This window comes from Malaclemys terrapin, chromosome 5 (genome assembly GCF_027887155.1).
Source record: "Malaclemys terrapin pileata isolate rMalTer1 chromosome 5, rMalTer1.hap1, whole genome shotgun sequence".
NCBI lineage: Eukaryota > Metazoa > Chordata > Testudines > Emydidae > Malaclemys > Malaclemys terrapin.
Genome location: NC_071509.1, coordinates 125,224,732 through 125,243,276, shown reverse-complemented (window position 1 = coordinate 125,243,276; position 18,545 = coordinate 125,224,732). Strand labels below are relative to the sequence as shown.

The 18,545-nt window shown below is 43.6% G+C and overlaps 1 protein-coding gene across 2 annotated transcripts in view; it reads left to right on the top strand.

Moving 5' to 3' along the window:
- Positions 1 to 17,833, top strand: part of UNC5C (unc-5 netrin receptor C) — a 368,853-nt gene extending 351,020 nt beyond the window's left edge. For both annotated transcript variants that reach the window (XM_054030966.1, XM_054030965.1), the window contains 2 exons: positions 10,663 to 10,841; positions 11,368 to 17,833. In XM_054030966.1, the coding sequence (XP_053886941.1) occupies positions 10,663 to 10,841; positions 11,368 to 11,533 (345 nt within the window). In that variant the 3' untranslated portion in view covers positions 11,534 to 17,833. The remainder of the gene's footprint in view (positions 1 to 10,662; positions 10,842 to 11,367) is intronic.
- The last annotated feature ends 712 nt before the right edge of the window (positions 17,834 to 18,545 follow it).

Sequence of the window (18,545 nt, the reverse complement as noted above, 5' to 3'; positions counted from 1 at the left end):
TGAGTGCATCAGCCTAGGGAAAAGAGCATGAGGGGCTGGGTCTTTCGCTTTGTTGTGTCCCAAAATTAATACCACAGGGGAAAAAGTGTTGGAGATGACACAGGAGTTTGGTAGTGGCACCCTGCTATGGTCCCTTTTTTTGGTGACCTTAGAACTTTTTTTTTTTAATGGAGATATCCTATCTCCTAGAACTGGAAGGGACCTTGAAAGGTCATTGAGTCTAGCCCCCCTGCCTTCACTAGCAGGACCAAGTACTGATTTTGCCCCAGATCCCTAAGTGGCCCCCTCAAGGATTGAACTCACAACCCTGGGTTTAGCAGGCCAATGCTCAAACCACTGAGCTATCCTCCCACCCACCCATCCAAGGACTTGAAGGACTTTAGTGCTTGGGGACAATAAAACTTAGTGGTAAGTGATTCTTTGAGGTTGAGGATCAGGGCAAATTCTACCGTTCTGACCAGCCACTGCTTCACAAAGAGCCACTGGCAGCATCTGTGAGCAAGGTGGGAGCACACACCAAGCCATGTTAGCCACAGAGCCCTCTGATGGGAGTCTCACAAAGGAGGAGAATTTCTATCCATCTGGATTTTAACAAGCTTGTCTCGTGTCATACCAGCTAAGTGCCCGGGACACTCAGTGCCCTGAAATAACTTGAATGATGCAACATCAGAAAATGATGATGTATGAGTCAGCGTGGAAACCTTGTGAGATTTACATCAGGAAATCACAATCTCATGATGAAACTGAGAGCAATGATATCATTTGTCTAGGAGTCAAGCACATGTGGCAATAATAGGGAAATAAGTAAAAAAGCGGTTGCAGCATGTTGAAGTTGGTGAAATGTCAACGTCTCCTTATGGTCTGACCTTTACAAGTAGAGCAAGTCTGGCAAAGGAGAGTCCAGGCTCAGATTCCAGAAAGGGGTGAGGAAACCTACTATAATCACCAAAACAAATGCCGTCTTTCTCCCATGTCCTTTGTCTTGTACACGGTATGATATGACAGACTGGTTATATCTTGTTCCCCGGCTCATAGTCAAAGATAGTCCTCTTCTATAGAGAAATAAGCTTGTCCTGCAGAGCCATCCTCTCTCTTTTCCACAGCCTGCTACAGTGCGGTCACCATTTCCTCCCAGAGTTTCATGAGCCCTTTGACTTACATACATCTTTAGTTAAAGGCCCCGCTGACATTAATAAGGAATGTCACAATACCATAGCAACCACTGGCACTTTCCAGTCCACAGGCCATATCTCTGAGCCACACAGCTTCACCCCTGCTGGCTTTGGATGGCGTTTTCACTTTCCAGGCCCAACAGGTCTGCAAAGTTCAATAACTGTACAGCTCCAACAACAACAGAAGGAGCAGAATTTGGGCGGGGTGGGGGTCTGTCCCTTTGATGACTGCCTTCTGTCTGGATTGCACATATGCCGGCTGATGAAAAGGATGGTGGATCGGGAATAGAAATAAATGAAAAGGAAGTTAAAATCCCCCCCTTTGTGGAGAAATGATCCTTCAAATAGCATGGCTGCAACATAAAGACTTTCTGTCAGTTCCTCCAGGATAAAGAAATTGATTTCTTTCATGGTTCTGTTGCAGTATGATCCTTCCGGATATGATGGACGGGAGAAATGTCAGTGAGGTTTCTCCACAAGCAGCTAATAGTTTAGATAAATAAATAACTAAATCCGTGTAAATGAGATAGTTGTGAGAGTTGGCAAGGAAAACAGAGAGGCATTTATCTGCAGGTCAGCAGCTGAGAGTCACGTCCAGTTGGTAGTGACCCAAAAAGCCATTGTTGTCATCAAGGGACTGCTGACCTATGTGAAAATGTTGGTAGCCTTCATCCCCAGTTCCTAATGAAGGGTGCCTTGGATAGTATGGTCATTGGCACTCCAAAAGTATCATTAGATCAGAGAGAGAAACAGAATGACTCCCCCCCACACACACACCCTCCAAGGCACTAATTGCATCCTAGCTGGCAAGGACTGCAAGGCATGAAGAATGAACTATCCTCTCACCCCTAAGGTACTTCTTTCCACTTTTAAGGACTGGGCAAGGTATTTGCAGGAAGTTTGCATTGAACCTTCCTGTGCTGTACATGCTCTCTGGATAGACAGAGGACTTCAATCTCCATGGCTTGACAAGCTGACCCTTTTTATCAATCGCTACCTTCGTTTTTAAAACTTAACACCCACCCCGCCATCCTCTTCCTGAATTAGTCTCCCTTTTATGGGCCTTATTATAAATCCCTATAAAGGAATTGGTCAAAGGGTCAAGATCAGCCAGGCACAGCTACAGTGGAGTAGGCATCATTATTATATAGTTAGAGCAGCTAACCATTATTCTGGCTGAGAAGAGAGAGTGGGTAAGCTCTGTACTGTGAAATCATGGAAAGTGAGTTCTTGTGGGTGACTTTCGGAAGGGCTGTGAGATGACAGCCGAAAGTTACTTATTCTGCAGGGCCCTGACAATGTGCACCATTACCCATAACATCTGCTTGGTTATTGGGTGTAAAGTTGTATATTCAACTGGGGACAACATAACATTAAAGACAGATGGTAAAACTACTATCATAAACAATTACTGTAGAAGTGCTGCATTGAGGTAATCTCTGATTTAACCTAGCAGAGAAGTGAAAGAATTGGTGGTCGCTTTAATGAAACTCAAGTACACACTATAATTATCTTCTGCTTATATGTAATAGGATCTGGTAATAGTTTCAAAGGGAACAAAAATAGCACTATTGTCTTGTGCTGTGATTCCGTCCATCAGGGATTAATGCAGGGAGAGAATAGCACTCATTAGTGAGGCTACGGATCATGAGAATTGCTCATCGTGGTTGGTGCATGGTGACATTCCCACGTCCACTGTGGAAGGGACAGTCAGTGCTAAGAGCTGATATGCAGGACTCTGTCACCACATGAATTAGCTTTTATTGCTGTGCTAGTTTTGATGGCAAGAAGCACGTGGCCTCTTATGCACAGGATGGCTCTTAACCTGCTAGACTGTAGTACAAAAGGCCTGGGATGAAGCTTGTGTGTGTGTGTGTGTGTGTGTGTGTGTGTGTGTGTAGTTGTCTACAGCTAAGGGAAGAATAATGGCCTTGTGTGGTTAGGACTCGGAACTGGGAGACATGAAATCTAAGTCAAATTCCTGGCTCTGCCACAGATTCCCTGTGTGGCCTTAGGCACGTCTCTTAATAGCTCTGTGCCTCAGTTTCCTACCTTTAAAGTAGGGATTATAATGCATCTTTCTCCCACCCTGTATATGTCTTTGCTTGGATTGTAAACTCTTCAGGCCAGGGAGAGTGTCTTACTACCTATCTGTACAGAAACTTCCACAATGGAATCTGATCTCAGATGGGGCTACTGGAATACGCATGATAATATATGTAAATATGAAAGAGTGGGAGGTTTTCAGTCTTTGCCCAGTCCTTAATTCTAGAAGACCCCAATTCTCCACAAAGAAATAGGCCCTTGTGCAGAAATCTTTATGAACCCTGCAATATTCCTGAGTTTTATAAAGGCAAGCAGCCAATGACAGAGTCACAGCCAAACTTTCAGAGTGCCCTGAGAGCTCTGTCCATTGTATGCTTTGGCCTGGAGATGGAGAGGGAAAGTGACACCTTTATGATGCTCCCAGTCACCACTGCCCTGAAGGACCTCTATTCTGTGTCTTCCATGTTCCAGGATACCAGCCTCTATTACAGGGTTAATATCTCCAACAGGGTCAATGTTGTAGAATTTATTGTTGACACAGGCCTTTTGCTCACACACACCAAGCACTGTAGTTTGGTATGTGATTAGAGAGACCATAGTCAGTAGTTCTTTGTGCACATTAGTGTGAGGATACTTCTCCAGCTATGTATTTCAATGTCTATCATAAAAAGTCATTATGTAACATTTTAAAAAAGCATGGATGGAATGGACTAGATACTAAAAGGAGAAGATAGAGGAATGGAGACAAGGGAAATACAGAATAATTCCACCCAAAGCCCAAGAATGGAACTCGCAGCATTGACACCTGCTATTCCCAATATATACTAGTGTTTACGGAAACCTAAAACCTTGACCGGTTGCTGCTAAAGTGTGAGGTGTAGGCTAATGAGATTTCCTGGAAGCTGTCTGATGGCAGCTTGCACCAGGCATTGTAAAGTTTTGAGACTGTTCTCAGTTGTGTTTGTGGGGCATCTCCTGTAGCTAATTATACAGGGCAACATGTTAAGTAGTAGAAAACTAAAGAAATTGACATTTAAAGTAGATTTTGTTATGGCTTTAATAGTTCACAGGTGACATTTGCTTTTCCTTTCCTTATTGGAATCACTTCCCTTGTGCTGCTGCAGATGTAAGTTAGATCATGTATTGATGCTTGTTTATTGTCTTCATCTACATTAAATGTCAATTTGCGGGGGTTTTGTACTTTTTAAAAAATTCCCATTTGGTATTTGGTACATATTTGGTCTTTCTGAAAGTACCCATTACTCAGCTGAGAGGCTTGGGTCTTATTCATGCACAATTTCATTTGGAGCTGTGTCTCTTTTCAGTTTAGTGGTCACAGAAGACACCTGGATTCTGTCCCCATCTCTGCCACTCACTTTCTGAATGACCTTAGGCAAGCCACTTTATATAAATTTCCTCATCTGTAAAATGGGGATAGTTTATATTTTCCTTTCTCTGTAATGTGCTTTGATATCTACAGATGAAAAGCATGTTGCATGAGCTAAATGTTGCTATTCTGTTAGCAGATTGCCTGGTGCTACAGACTGATTTTGGTTTGTTTTTTAGTGAGCCTGCATGGTTTCCCCAGCACACTTTAAATATCTTGTGCTATCCCCTATACATTCCCTTCCCTGAAAGACAGCTGCCATCAACCCAACCTTCAACACACTCTAGGGAAATTTCTCTCATGCTTCCATGGTGCCAATCACCTTCAGTTCCTGTTGTTTTCAGAAGTAGTTGAGGGCACTCAGCACCTTCTATGATCTGGCCTGCTGAGATCACTTAATGAATAACCTCATTCCTGAAAACCTTGGGGGAACCCTCAACATAAGAATATAAGAACATAAAAATGACCATACGGAGTCAAACCAGTGCTCCATCTAGCCCATTACACTGTCTCCGCCGCTGGCTGGTACCAGAGCTTCAGGGGGAATGTACAGAACACCCCATGTTCCAGCACTCAGAGGTTTAGGGTCATCCCGAGCATGGGATAACATTCCTAACTATCTTGGTTTACAGTCATTGATGAATCTATCCTCCATGAACTTATCTAGTTATTTTTGAACCCAGTTCTACTTTTGGCCATCACCACATCCCCTGGCAATGAATTCCACAGGTTAATTGTGCATTGTGTGAAAAAGTACTTCCTCTTGTTTGTATTAACCCCGCTGCCTACTAATTTCATTGGGTGAACCCTGGTTTGTGTATTGTGGGAAAGGGTAAATAACACTTCTCTCGTCGCTTTTTCCACATCATTCATGATGTTATAGACCTCTGTCATATCCCCCCTTAATCATCTCTTTTCTAAGATGAAAAGCCCTAATCTTTTTAGTCTCTCCTTGTATGGAAGCTGTTTCGTACCCTTGATCAACTTAGTTGCTCTCCTTGGAACCTTTTCCAGTTTCACTATATACTTTTTGGGGTGGGGCATAACTGACAGGGCACACCTTGGATTTATATTTTTGATATTTGCTGTCTTATTTTCTATCTGTTACTAATCGTTCCTAACATTGTATTAGCCTTTTTGACCACTGTTGAGCATTGAGCTGAAGTTTTCAGAGAACTATCCACGATTACTTCAAAATCTCTTTCTTGAGTGGTACTTGCTAATTTAGACCCCATCATTATATAAGCATAGTTGGGATTATTTTTTTTCCACTGTGCATTACTTTCCGCTTATCAATGTTGAATTTCATCTGACATTTGTTGCCCAGCCACGCAGGATAGGGAGATCGCAGTCAGCTTTGGACTTTATAAAATTATTCAAGATTGTTTCATCTGCAAACTTTGCAACTTCACTGATCCCTTTTCCAGAGCATTAATTAATACGTTGAACAGCACTGGTCCCAGTACAGATCCTTGGGGAACACTGCTGTTTACTTCTCTCCATTGTGAAAACTGACCATTTATTCCTACCCTTTGGTTCCTATCTTTTAACCAGTTACTGATCCATGAGAGGACCCTCCCTCTTATCCCATAACTATTTAGTTTCCTTAGGAGTTTAGTAGTGAGGGACTTTGTCAAAGGCTTTCTGAAAATCCAGGTACACTATATTGACTGGATCACCCTTATTCACATGCTTATTGATACCATCAGAGAATTCTAATAGATTGGTGAGGCAAAATTTCCATTTACAAAAAGCCATGTTGACTCTTCCCCAACAAATAGTGTTCATCTATGTATCTGGTAATTCTGTTCTTTACTATAGTTTCTACCAATTTGCCTGGTGCTGAAGTTAGACTCACCAGCTTTTTAAAAATCGGCATTATGTTAGCTACTTTCCAGTCATCTGGTACAGAAGTTTGTTTCATACTATGGTTTCATATTTGAGCTCCTTCAAAACTCTTGGATGAGTACCATCTGGTCCTGGTGAGAAAAGTTGGCTGAGGTAATCTCTTTTATTAGACCAACTTCTGTTGGTGAGAGACACAAGCTTTTAAGCCACACAGAGATCCTGGTGACTTATGACAGTTTAATGTATTAAATTGTTCCAAACCTTCTCCGGAGACACCTTTATCTGCGACAGTTCCTCAGATTTATGACCTAAAAAGAATGACTCGGGTGTGGGAATCTTCCCCACATCCTCTGCAGTGAAGACTGATGCAAAGAATTCATTTAGTTTTTCAGCAATGGCCTTATCTTCCTTGAGTGCTCCTATGTCACCTTTGTCATCTAGTCACCCCATTGCCTGTTTGGCAGGCTTCCTGCTTCTAATGTTCTTTAACAAATTCTTACTGTTAGTTTTTGCATCTTTAGCAAGTTGCTTCTCAAACTCTTTCTTGGCCTGCCTAATTATACTTTCCCCTATGCTGCTTGCAGGCATTTAACCTTTGTGACACAGCTCCTTTTAATTTTTGTCTAAGAAGCCTCCTCATTTTTATGTAGTTCTCCTTTTTGAAGTTACCGTGTTGATTTTTTTTTGAGTATTATCCCCCCTACAAGGATGTTAAATTTAATTATATTATGGTTACTATTACCGAGCGACTAAGCTACCTCTTGGATCAGATTCTGTGCTTCAGTTAGGATTAAATCAAGAATTGCTTCTCCCCTTGTGAGTTCCAGAACTAGCTTCTCCAAGAAGCGGTCATTTATGGTGTCTAGACATTGTATTTCTGAATCGTGTCCTGAGGTGATATATACCCAGTCAATATGAGGATAGTTGAAATCCCCCATTATTATTGTGCTTTCTGCATTTGTAGGCTCTCTAATCTCCCTGAGCATTTCACAATCACTGTCACCATCCTGATCAGGTGGTCAGTAGTATATTCCTACTACTATACTCGTATTGTCCAAGCATGGAATTTCTACCCATACAGATTCTGTGGTACAGTTTGTTTCATTTAAGATTTTTACCTTATTTGACTCTATGCTTTCTTTTACATGTAGTGCCACTCCCCCACCAGCGCATCCTACTCTGTCATTTCTATATATTTCATTCCGTGATATTACCATGTTCTACTGATTATCGCCATTCCAACAAATTTCTGTAATTCCTATTATATCAATATCCTTAGTTGACGTGAGACTCCCTAGTTCACCCATCTTAGCAGTTAGACTTCTAGCTTTTGCATGTAAGCACCTGTACATTTTGTCAATATTCAGTTGCTTGCCTTTGTGTGTTGTATTTAAAGGGACTCTTACATTTGATTGTTCCTCAGTAACTCCTACCTGTACTTTACCAACTTCTTTCCTATCCTCTTTACTAGGCTATAGAGTCCCTTCCCCTTTAATAAATTCATCCCTAAGAAACATCTCTGCCCAAACTGTGCACTCCTCCTCACCTGTTGACTTTCCCATTAGTTTAAAAAATACTTTTTAATTATGTGTGCCATAACAATTTTGGTTTAGGTAGAGCGTATTCCTCCTGTTTAAGAAGGATCCTTAAAGGGAACATGTATCTTCTGAAAGGGTGATCTCATTGGGATTATAAAAAAAAAATCTGAACCTAGCTGAGCTTTCCTGCATGGCTGAAAATGTCTGGTTCATTTTTTCCCTTCATCCTTTTTCACTTATGCATCCTGCCCTTCTGGGCTGTGACTGGGCCTGGAAGCAGACGGGCCAGAATAATTCTAGAATGGATGTTCTTGAGGTGTTATCAGACAAAGGATCTCAGATCTCATGGGACATCTGTTCTCTGGACATCAGCAACCAAAATTTAGTCTCAAGACTTGTTTAGATAAGATCCTAGAAAAGAGGTGGACAAACTACGGCCCATGGGACCATCCTGCCTGGCCCCTGAGCTCCGGGCCAGGGAGGCTAGCCCCCCCGGCCCCTCCCCTGCTGTTCCGCCTCACCCGCAACCACGCTGGGAGCACTCTGGGCCACCGTTCCTGCTGGGCTGCGCAGCTTGCGCCCGCCCACCTCCCAGTAAGCCAGTCCTGTCACACTGAGCAGCATGGTAAGGGGACAGGGAGTGGGGGGGATTGGATAAGGGGCAGAGGGTTCTGGGGGACAGTCAGGGGACAGGAAGTAGGGGGTGGTTGGAAAGGGGGTGGAGTCCTGAGGGGCGGTTAGGGGCAGGAGGTCCCGGGGGGCGGTCAAGGGACAGGGAGCAGTTGGATGGGGCGGAGGTTCGGGGAGGGGCAGTCAGGGGACGGGGAATGGGGGGCGTTGGATAGGTGTGGGAGTCCCAGGGGGCCTGTCAGGGGGCAGGGGTGTGGATAGGGGTAGGGGCAGTCAGGGGACAGGGAGCGGTGGGGGGTTGGATGGGGGGGGTCCCAGAGGGGGCGGTCAGGGGACAAGGAGCAGGGTGGGTTGGATGGGTTGGGGGCTCTGAGGGGGGGAATCAGGGGGCGGGAAGTGGGACGGGGTGGATAGGAGGCAGGCGCCAGGCTGTTTGGGGAGGAACAGCCTTCCCTACCAGGCCCTCCATACCGTTTCACAACACCAATGTGGCCCTCAGGCCAAAAGTTTGCCCACCCCTGCTCTATACCCAACGCATGCTAAGACACTTTTCAGACAAGCAGATGGACAAGGTCCCTACCCCAAAGCACCCACCACTTGTCATTCATAGATTATTCAGTTATGTATGTCAAATATGTGGCACTTGGTGTAAAGTAATAGGCTGAGGTGGCTCCATTCCCCCTATTCCTGCCAGCCAGATGACAACATAGAAGGTAGTAGAACTTCAAAGAAACCCACAAAGGGTATATAGGAGAAAGGTGACTGTCAGGATGCTTCCTCCTCTGTGTAAAGCCTCTGTTGCTTGTTAGCCCATGGCTTTGTGTAAAAGAGAGAGCCGGGGAGTGGGGATGCAGCAGGAGCAGGGGAATAGCATGTTCCACATCGTAGTGCAGACTTAGGTCCGCATAAAAATGAGGGATCAGCTAATGCCTGGAGCGGCATCAACTGTCTCTCCACGGTTTGTCCCCCATCAAAAGACTCCCAGAGCACAGGTGCTGGCTGAGAGATAATAGCAGCACATCCACCAAGCTGCTGCAACGCCTTTGCTCTGTGTCTGTGTCTCTCCATGTGTGTGAGGAGGAGGAGAATATAGAGAGAGATGTCTCCCCCTTACTACCCAACGGGGGCTGCCCTACCTCTTGGTACTAGCACACCATGGCTGGCCCCACGCCCAAGAGGGAATGGTGCATCAAAAATACCCCTTCCCCCCAAGTCCCATGCATCTTTGGGGGGTAAATGCTTCCATATTTTCATTTACACGCACGGGAAACATAGGGCCCTTGATGCTTTTTCTGTCATCTGACGCCAAATGCTCTTCCCCACAAAATTCATCTCCGATATTCCTTGCTCCCCATAATTGGGGCTCCCCACATCAGGGAGAGTTTCCCACACACAGAAGTCACTGAGATCTGCTGTAAAGCTCTAAGGGTAGCATTTTGCCCTAAGAAAGAGCTTGGTGTTTCTCCACATTAACTGATCAAGCTGGGCCCGAGGTTTTCACCTAGACCAGGGGTCGGCAACCTTTCAGTGCCGAGTCTTCATTTATTCACTCTAATTTAAGGTTTCCCGTGCCAGTCATACATTTTAACGTTTTTAGAAGGTCTCTTTCTATAAGTCTATAATATATAACTAAACTATTGTTGTACGTAAAGTAAATAAGGTTTTTATGTTTAAGAAGCTTCATTTAAAATTAAATTAAAATGCAGAGCCCCCCCCCGGACCGGCGGCCGGGACCCGGGCAGTGTGAGTGCCACTGAAAATCAGCTCGAGTGCCGCCTTTGGCACGTGTGCCGCAGGTTACCTACCCCTGATCTAGACCAACCTGGAGTGGTGATAAACCTGCTGCCCGTGGAAGTGAGCTGTACATATTTCTGTTCCTTTCAGCTGACTGACATCAAGCGCATATACAACTTGATTAGCATGAGGCTGCTCCTCCACCCAACGCGAGCAATAGGATTCTGCCTTTGTGCTTGGTGATTGCTTTTGTGTGCAGTAACAATGCTGCTTTATTTCCACCCCCACCCCTTTCTGCAAAACTTAGGAACCTACTGGCATTGATTACCCTCTCATGGATTCAGCAAGTACCATCACCACCGTAGTGGGACCGAGCGCTTTCAGTATTCCCCTGCCCATCAGACAGAAGCTCTGCAGCAGCCTTGATGCCCCACAGACCAGGGGCCATGACTGGAGGATGTTGGCCCACAAACTGAAATTGGACAGGTGGGTGTGTTGCCTGTATGAACTCAACAACGTGGCTGAGTGAATACATAAGGGCTGTTGTTATAGACAGGTGTGTACGCGGGAAGTGAGCTCACCTAATGTTGTCCTTGTTAAGGGTCCAACCCTGGTCCCAGTGAAATCGGTGGGCTATTTGCCATTGACTTCAGTGTGAGAGGAGTTTCTCAAAGAGCACTTTTACAGAGTAAGTGGCCCACAAAATAGCAAGGCTTGGATGAACCGCATAGGCAAGAGGAGAGTGCCAGCTGTTAAAAGGTGGGGCAGATCCCCATCAGCTGGTCTAAATCAGCGCAGGTCTATTTAAGCCAGGGGCGCAACTCCGATTTACACCAGCTGAAGATCTGGTGCAGAAGGTTTCAGTGCACAAGTGCAGTACAAAGACCTACAGACTAGTCACAGTGAATGTTCATGCAGAGTGTACATACTGGGTGTGGTTTGCGGATAGTTTGAATCAGCACTGACAGAGGCAGCCAGTCTTACAAGACCATTTTCCTTTGTTCTGTTGCAGGTACCTAAATTATTTTGCTACAAAATCGAGTCCTACTGGCGTGATCCTAGATCTTTGGGAAGCCCAGAATTTTCCTGACGGCAACCTCAGCATGTTGGCGGCAGTCCTCGAAGAAATGGGAAGACACGAGACAGTTGTTTCTTTGGCGGCAGAAGGAAAATATTGATGCAACCTTGGAATGAAAAAGAAGGAATGGAACTAGGGGAGTGGTATTGCCCTGTGAGCTATGAATAAGAAACAAAATGAATACCCAGACCAATGAGTTTCACAAAAGACATTTCAGAGAAGAAAACATCAGCCCTGACTTTCACATATGTTCTCCTTGTACATTATGACAGGATCTAAAAGAAATCATGCAAAGTTGTACCTTGAAAATATAAATCAACCTAACGTTCCCCTCAGCTTGGCTGTACACTGCTTGGTACAGGATTTTACAGTTTCCTAGGAAACGCTTTTTATTGCTATCCAGATGTATGGATAAACTTTCTTAACAATCCCAGTTTCTATGGACGTTGTTTACATCAAATACCGGACAGGGGTAAGGAGACTGTCCAGGGCTTTTTATATTTTTGTTTCAAGCCATTCTAGACAAAGCTGTGGACAGTTGGTTGTGGCTATTTCAGATGATCAATTTCCAGTGAAATTCAGACTTTGGCTACAAATCCGTGCATCAAGTGTCTCAAAATAATCCTCCCATCATTGTTCTGTTTCTTAGATCTGGTTGTAAGACCAGTGTTTTGAAACGTATGCATCTGGAAAGCAGATAATCTGGGTGCTAAGCAGGAATGCATGTCTCTCTCCCTGCCTCCCCCAAGGGAATTCCATGGGTTCGTTGTGAAAAATAGCTGTAGGATTGTAGGGAAGATAGGGATTCATTTTCAACTCACAATATAATCCACTCCCTTCTTAAAGAAAGTATGTGCGCGTGAGGGAGATGCAATTTGGAGTGTGGGTTGGGTGGCGGGAAATAACCCTGAAAACAGATTTTGCTATAATGATTATTTACTGATAAGTATCTAGTGCAAGGATTATTATTATTTTATTTTAATTTCTAATTTTGTCAGCAATAGCATGTATCATTCAAGTGTCAGCAGAACCTGTTCTCTCCCTTCTGGAGCTGCATGGGTTCTTCTAACACACTTCCCTTCAAATGCCACTCTCCCTCCCCTTCTCCAGCCATTGTGCTCACCCTCCAAGGCCTCGGGTTGCCAGCAGGGCATGCTCACATGGTTAGCATACACTGGATCAGCTCCTCCATTGGTGTAAATTGAAGTCAATGATTTAAACCAGCAGAGGATCTAGTTCAATGAGTTCCAACTACCACACCATGTGAGCTACTGCAACACCCCCTATTTACTAATGATCTGAGGAGCAAACATCCAATTGTTATGCTGGAAACCGTGCTGTGAATAAACCCTCCCAAACCAACCACCCATAGTCCTTAATTTTCAGAAGCACGTGTAGCAACAGTATGCAGGTACTTCTCATGAATGCCTGATGTGGATATTCATGTGTGACATCAGGCAATGTGTGTGCAAAAATATGCATGTGTACTCTGGAAAATAAAGACCTTAGGCTCTGTTGTTTTTTTTTTTAAACAGGTCTTGAACAGCCACCACTGCCATTTACTTTCCTTGGGATTGTGGGTGCTCAGCCCCACTGAAAATCAGTCCCTTCCATTTTAATCAAAGGTGTATGATAGTGGAGGACAGTTATGGAACAGGGAGGCCGCTCCATTTTATTCTACGGGCAAATTCTGGTGTGTGTGATCCGTATGGTGGATCTTTACTGCTGCTCTGCCTCCATGCAGGGAAGTGCCACTGGAGACCATGAGAGTTCCACACAACAGGGCAGTGTAGAATAACAGTGTTAAATTCTGCTCTACAGCAGAGCTTTCGCCTCGCTATTTCCACACCCTATAAATGTTCTTTGAAGTTGTCTCAGCAGTTACGGCTAGAACTCATTTCCGCTGTGGTAGAAGGTGCTCATTTGTTTTCATCCCATGTCCCTCTTGGCCATTTTGATGTGTGCAAACAGTTGATGTGGGGAGTTAGGCAAGTAAAGCTAACTCTTGTTTTTCCGGTTGCCATTTCTTTGCAGACTTGTTTTGCTTTGTGCTTAGTGGGAAGAGTGACTCTTTTGTATGATGTAGGCCATATCATTTCAATATTTCTTCCTAACCTTTCCTTTCACTTCCAATGCTAGGAAAGCATTCTCACCCATGCCATCGAGCCAGCCCGTGATTATTTTATTTATTTATTTTATACTCTCACTTTGTATTCTTCTAGGGGATTTTTTTTTTCTCCTCAGGTTTTAAAGTCTGCATTTTTAAATGTAACTGTGGAAATGTCATTCGTCGAAATGGAAGGCGAATTTCGTCTGACCTTTTCCCCATTTTGACATTTCTGTAGGCTTTTTAGCTTCAGCTCAGCGTCACCAACAGTGTATTTATTAAACACGGGACAATGTTCATAAAACCATTCCCTGGGTGGAGAGCAGTTTGCCAGCAACTCACAAGTGGTGAAACCCAGATATAGACTCATAGGGTTGGTGTGCACAGGTTCGTACCTGCAGAATCTGCCTGCGTTTTAGTGTGAAGTGAAGGACTCTCTCTGATGCTCTTCAACCTGATTGTCCTTTTCATATGCAGCCTTGTAATCCTGTTGTTTTCGGGCCTAATCTAAACCCCATGGAAATCAATGGACGTCTTTCCATAGACTTGAGCGGGTTTTGGTTCAGTCTCACCATTTCCTCTAGTCTTCCCCACTACTCCCCTCTTGTCTCCAATATGCCTTCCCAACCTAAGCTCATCTATGGCCTTCTGACTCCTTCATTTCTCCCTCTTTAGGGAAGCAGAGTCCCTGCCTTTCAGCAACATTAACCATTTTCCCACACTTTGTTCCTCCCCAATGGTGTAAGAGGGGGGCTGAAAGATGTGTCCCAATTTTCCTCCCTTTCAGCTCCAAGCAGGTACGTCTTTCATACTCCTCCTGCTGGGCTGCTCTTTCAGGACAGGCTGATGCTGTTTTCTGTCTCTCAGATCCTGCCTTCCACTCCTAGGAACAGCTTTTGTCGTATAAAGCTCTAAGATCCTTTGAACTCGCTACAGTATGTTTTCACTCGGTAAGAAAACCTGCAGCCTTCTCACCCTAACCATGCAAGGAAGTTTGATAGTCACAGGCTAAACTGCCTTAAGCATAAGCTTCGTGTTGGAGCGCTCTTTGCAAAAAAAATCTGCAGCTGGGTGATTTTGGGTAAGCAATTCTGACAGCAGGACAACATCATTCTCAATGTACAGTACTTCCCTCATTTTGCCACTAAGGGATTGGTCAGTAGAAAAAGCTTAGCCCATATTCGGACAGGGGTGGAGAGTGAGTGCCTATCCAAACTAATATTGCCACTTGTTGAGAAAGGGGAGGTGCTCTTGACTCAGAACTAGGGTGACCAGACAGCAAGTGTGAAAAATCGGGACAGGGGGTGGGGGGTAATAGGAGCCTATATTAAAAAAAAGACCCAAAAATCGGGACTGTCCCTATAAAATTGGGACATCTGGTCACCCTACTCAGAACTGCAGTTGATCCTATTCTTATTCCAGCCCATCTGCTTGGGTGTCCAGTAACCTGAAAAGATCTCAAGTAATCCAGTGTAGGGACAAAGGTGCTCTCTACTTCCCTTCCCTTGCAGTAGGTTCACAGGGGTGGCAGGGTCTAATGACACTGTGTAAGCTTTTGGTCTAGCCTAAATGTTTCTGTTGAATGGTCCAACGTAAATTAACGCTCAAGATTAGTGATAGGTAACTGGTTGGACTTTGCAATTGCACCTCCTTGGATAACTGATTCGGGAATCTGGTGCCCCTCTGAGTTCCATCCAAACCTTTAGCTCTCTCTCACTTTAGCTTCCACATCAATTCAAGTTTCCTTTGTTTTGGGGGTTTTTCTTCCCACCCCAAAAAAGGCCTAAGTGGTTCGTGGATGGCAGATACTTTTGCAGCTCAAAACCCATCTTTCTAAATTTCACTTGGGAGTGCTCCACATTCAATATGCATCCATTCCATTGAGGAAATGGAGGGGGGAGGGGCGGTGTTTTGGGGAGAGGGATTAATTTTCAAAATCCCTTGGATAGGAGAAAATAGAAGCAGTCCTTACCTCTGTATGTTTGTACACACTGCCATCTAGTGCTATGGACCATACTCTTTATGGAATACTGACACCAGCTTAAAACTACAAAAGATTACCTTACATATTACCGGAGGGAAATAAATGTTGTGAGCCGGCTGTTTAGAATGGCAATTCAGTTGTGCAGACAGCACCAACTCTTAAGAACCGTCATAACATTTACAATGGGGGAATCAGCTTGTTTAAAAGATGACTGCACGCTTCTTATCCTCAACATATTTACTTTTTTTTTTTTTTAAAAAGCTTAATATTTTCATTGCCCACCCCGTGATTTTGAATTCTTGCAATTTTGCTGCTCATTATGCCACCTCCTCATTACATGTTGGTTGCTAATGATATAAATAAAATATATATGTTATATATAAATATATAAAAAATATCTACAGACTTTGAAGAAAATCTTTAGTTTCTGATTTAAAATCACTATTGGATGGAGTTGTTTTAGCCTCATTGCTTTGGGTTCTTTTGTGTTGTTTTCCTTGTAAAGGCAGCTGTCAGTGTACTTGATAAGTCCTGAGTAAGTTTTACATGCACACCAGCTGTATCATATTGAACAGCGTGAGACCCGCTGATTATTATTTTTATGAATCATGTACATTCTGAAGTGATTGAGGTCTCTTCAGACAGGATTTGATTTTGTAGGAGATGGTTAGTGACCAAGACTCCTTTTTGACATCCACAGAAATGTAAACATTCACAGGACATTTAGCTGTTTGGGAGGCACATAGAGCAAAGATATTTCTGTCAACCTGAGTATCTTGACATTTCTGTTGCTCACCTATAGATGTATTTACACAGAGTAAACGAATTATCATTGATAAGGTCCTAATGGGATGCTTGGCTTGCTACCCAAAATAGGCTTGGGGTTTTTTTAACCTCTTAGACTTTGTTGTGTGTTTTAGTCGAGTAGTGACTACAGCACTTAGATTAATTTTATACACGATAATACGGTTGAGTCTGTTTGATCCTAAGTTCAGGGCACTTTGTAAACTACCTTACTGAGCATTTGAAAATCTTTTCAGGTATTTTTCTAATCTGGTGGCTGGCCCTGAAGTGACTAGTCACCCTCAGAGGACAGTCAGAAAATAAGGATGCAAGTGGTTTAGGAATGAAAACAGCGCCTTTACACCTTCCCCTGTGAGGGACTCCAACCAGGTATTCACTTCAGGGTCACCCTTATTGCTATTTCGAATCTCTATTTTGAGCATTTAGTTTGCAAAGTTTTGTAAGGCACATTGCAACTTTTTAAACACATTTCAGTATCATGTTCCCCTCAAGGTGGGGCTTTCACATGAATGCAAAGTTGAGGGCGCGGTGGGGGGGGGAAATGATATTTACAGTAAGCGCTGGAGGCCCTTGGCTATGATGTCAGATAAGTGTGGTTGAATAAGCGATTCCTACTTCCTCACAGCCTAGCTGCTGCTTTGGAAATGACTCTAGAGTGAAGTTACAATCCCTTGGCTGCACACTCCATTTCATTCCAATGAGAAAAAAAATGGTGATGTCCCAAATTCAGCATTTAGCATCACTGCAAGCTCAGGTAAGCAGAGCTGTGGCAGGAGGGAGGTAATGGTTTCAGTACTAAGAGGGTTGGTAACTGGCAAGACAATGCATGGAGATGGACCCTCACTAAACCCCCACAACTGAAAACACTGTCTGGGGGCATGAGCTCATCTCTGGATACAAACTCATTCACTTACCCCCCATTTAAGCTTGGTATGTCTCAAAGTCCCCCCCTAACCCAACACATGAAAGTCCTTCTTCAAGCAATGCCTATACAAAAAAAATATAGATAATTTCACTCATCTCTATAGGTGAAAGGGTATTTAGCATTTCTTATGATGTCAGTGAAAGTGTACATTACATTAGTGGGTTAGTCTTTGCTACTTTTTACAGAGAAATTAATTGTTATGTGTGTATTGTACTCTGGATTTGACCTTCTGATTGCAGGAGACTCAATAGTTCTAGCATCAAGCTAACTTCTGGGTTTTCTTTTAAAAAAAACAGATGTTACATGTTACATCATTCAAAGCAGGATACCAATTTCTGGTTGGCATCCAGTGGCAGAACTGGCCTTAGTTGAGAACAGCTAGCTTTGTTTGCCAGAGCTTAGGTGGCCATTTCCACCAATCTGCAGTAATGTGTAAACCAAGGATCCTAAAAAGAAATAAGCCTGCAAAATAAACAAGACTATAAAGAGTGAACTACACTGTGGGCTAGGGTGATCAGATGAGAGGAAGAAAATATCGGGACATGTGGAGGGGGGTCCCCGGTGGAGCAAAAAAAAAAAAGTGGGAAATATCAGGATGCGGGACAAATGCCTAAATATCATGACGTCCTGATTTTATCGGGACATCTGATCACCCTACTGTGGGCTCTCATTCTCCTACCCAGGCATCAGCCACCAGCCTCTCCAGAGCAGGGCATAAAACACAATCAGTATTGAGCATTTGTTCTCCCCAGCTATAGTACAGATGTACATGTTTGACTTCATTTACTAAAATGCCCTCTTTCCATTTAATACTAAACAGTGACATGCAGATCACACAGTCAATGCCTTTTTAAAACACAGAGGTCTCTAACAAAGGAAAATCTTGCATGGCCCATGCTTTGAAGGTATGTCACAGTTCCACTACAGACATATTACTTAAGGTTGTTGGATTTTGTTTTGGGGTTTTTTTGCGTGTTGTTCCGATACTGAGATGTATTTTGTTTGGTTTTCATTTTCCTGTTGCTGTATCTTCTATGCAATTCCTTTTCTAAAGAATTACTAACAGAGAAGTGCTAGCCATTGCATTATTTGTATTGCTGTACAGTGGAGGTGTGGTTTACTAGTTCTGAGTGTGCCTCTTCTCCCTTTTTTCTCCTTCCCTCTGTTTGTAAATGCCTGCATTTATTCTGTCAGCTTGACATGTACAAAGTGTAAGAAAGAATTTTTAAACAGGTAATAAATTATATTTATAAGCAACTAGACAAAACAACCTGGTGTCCAAATGTTTGAAA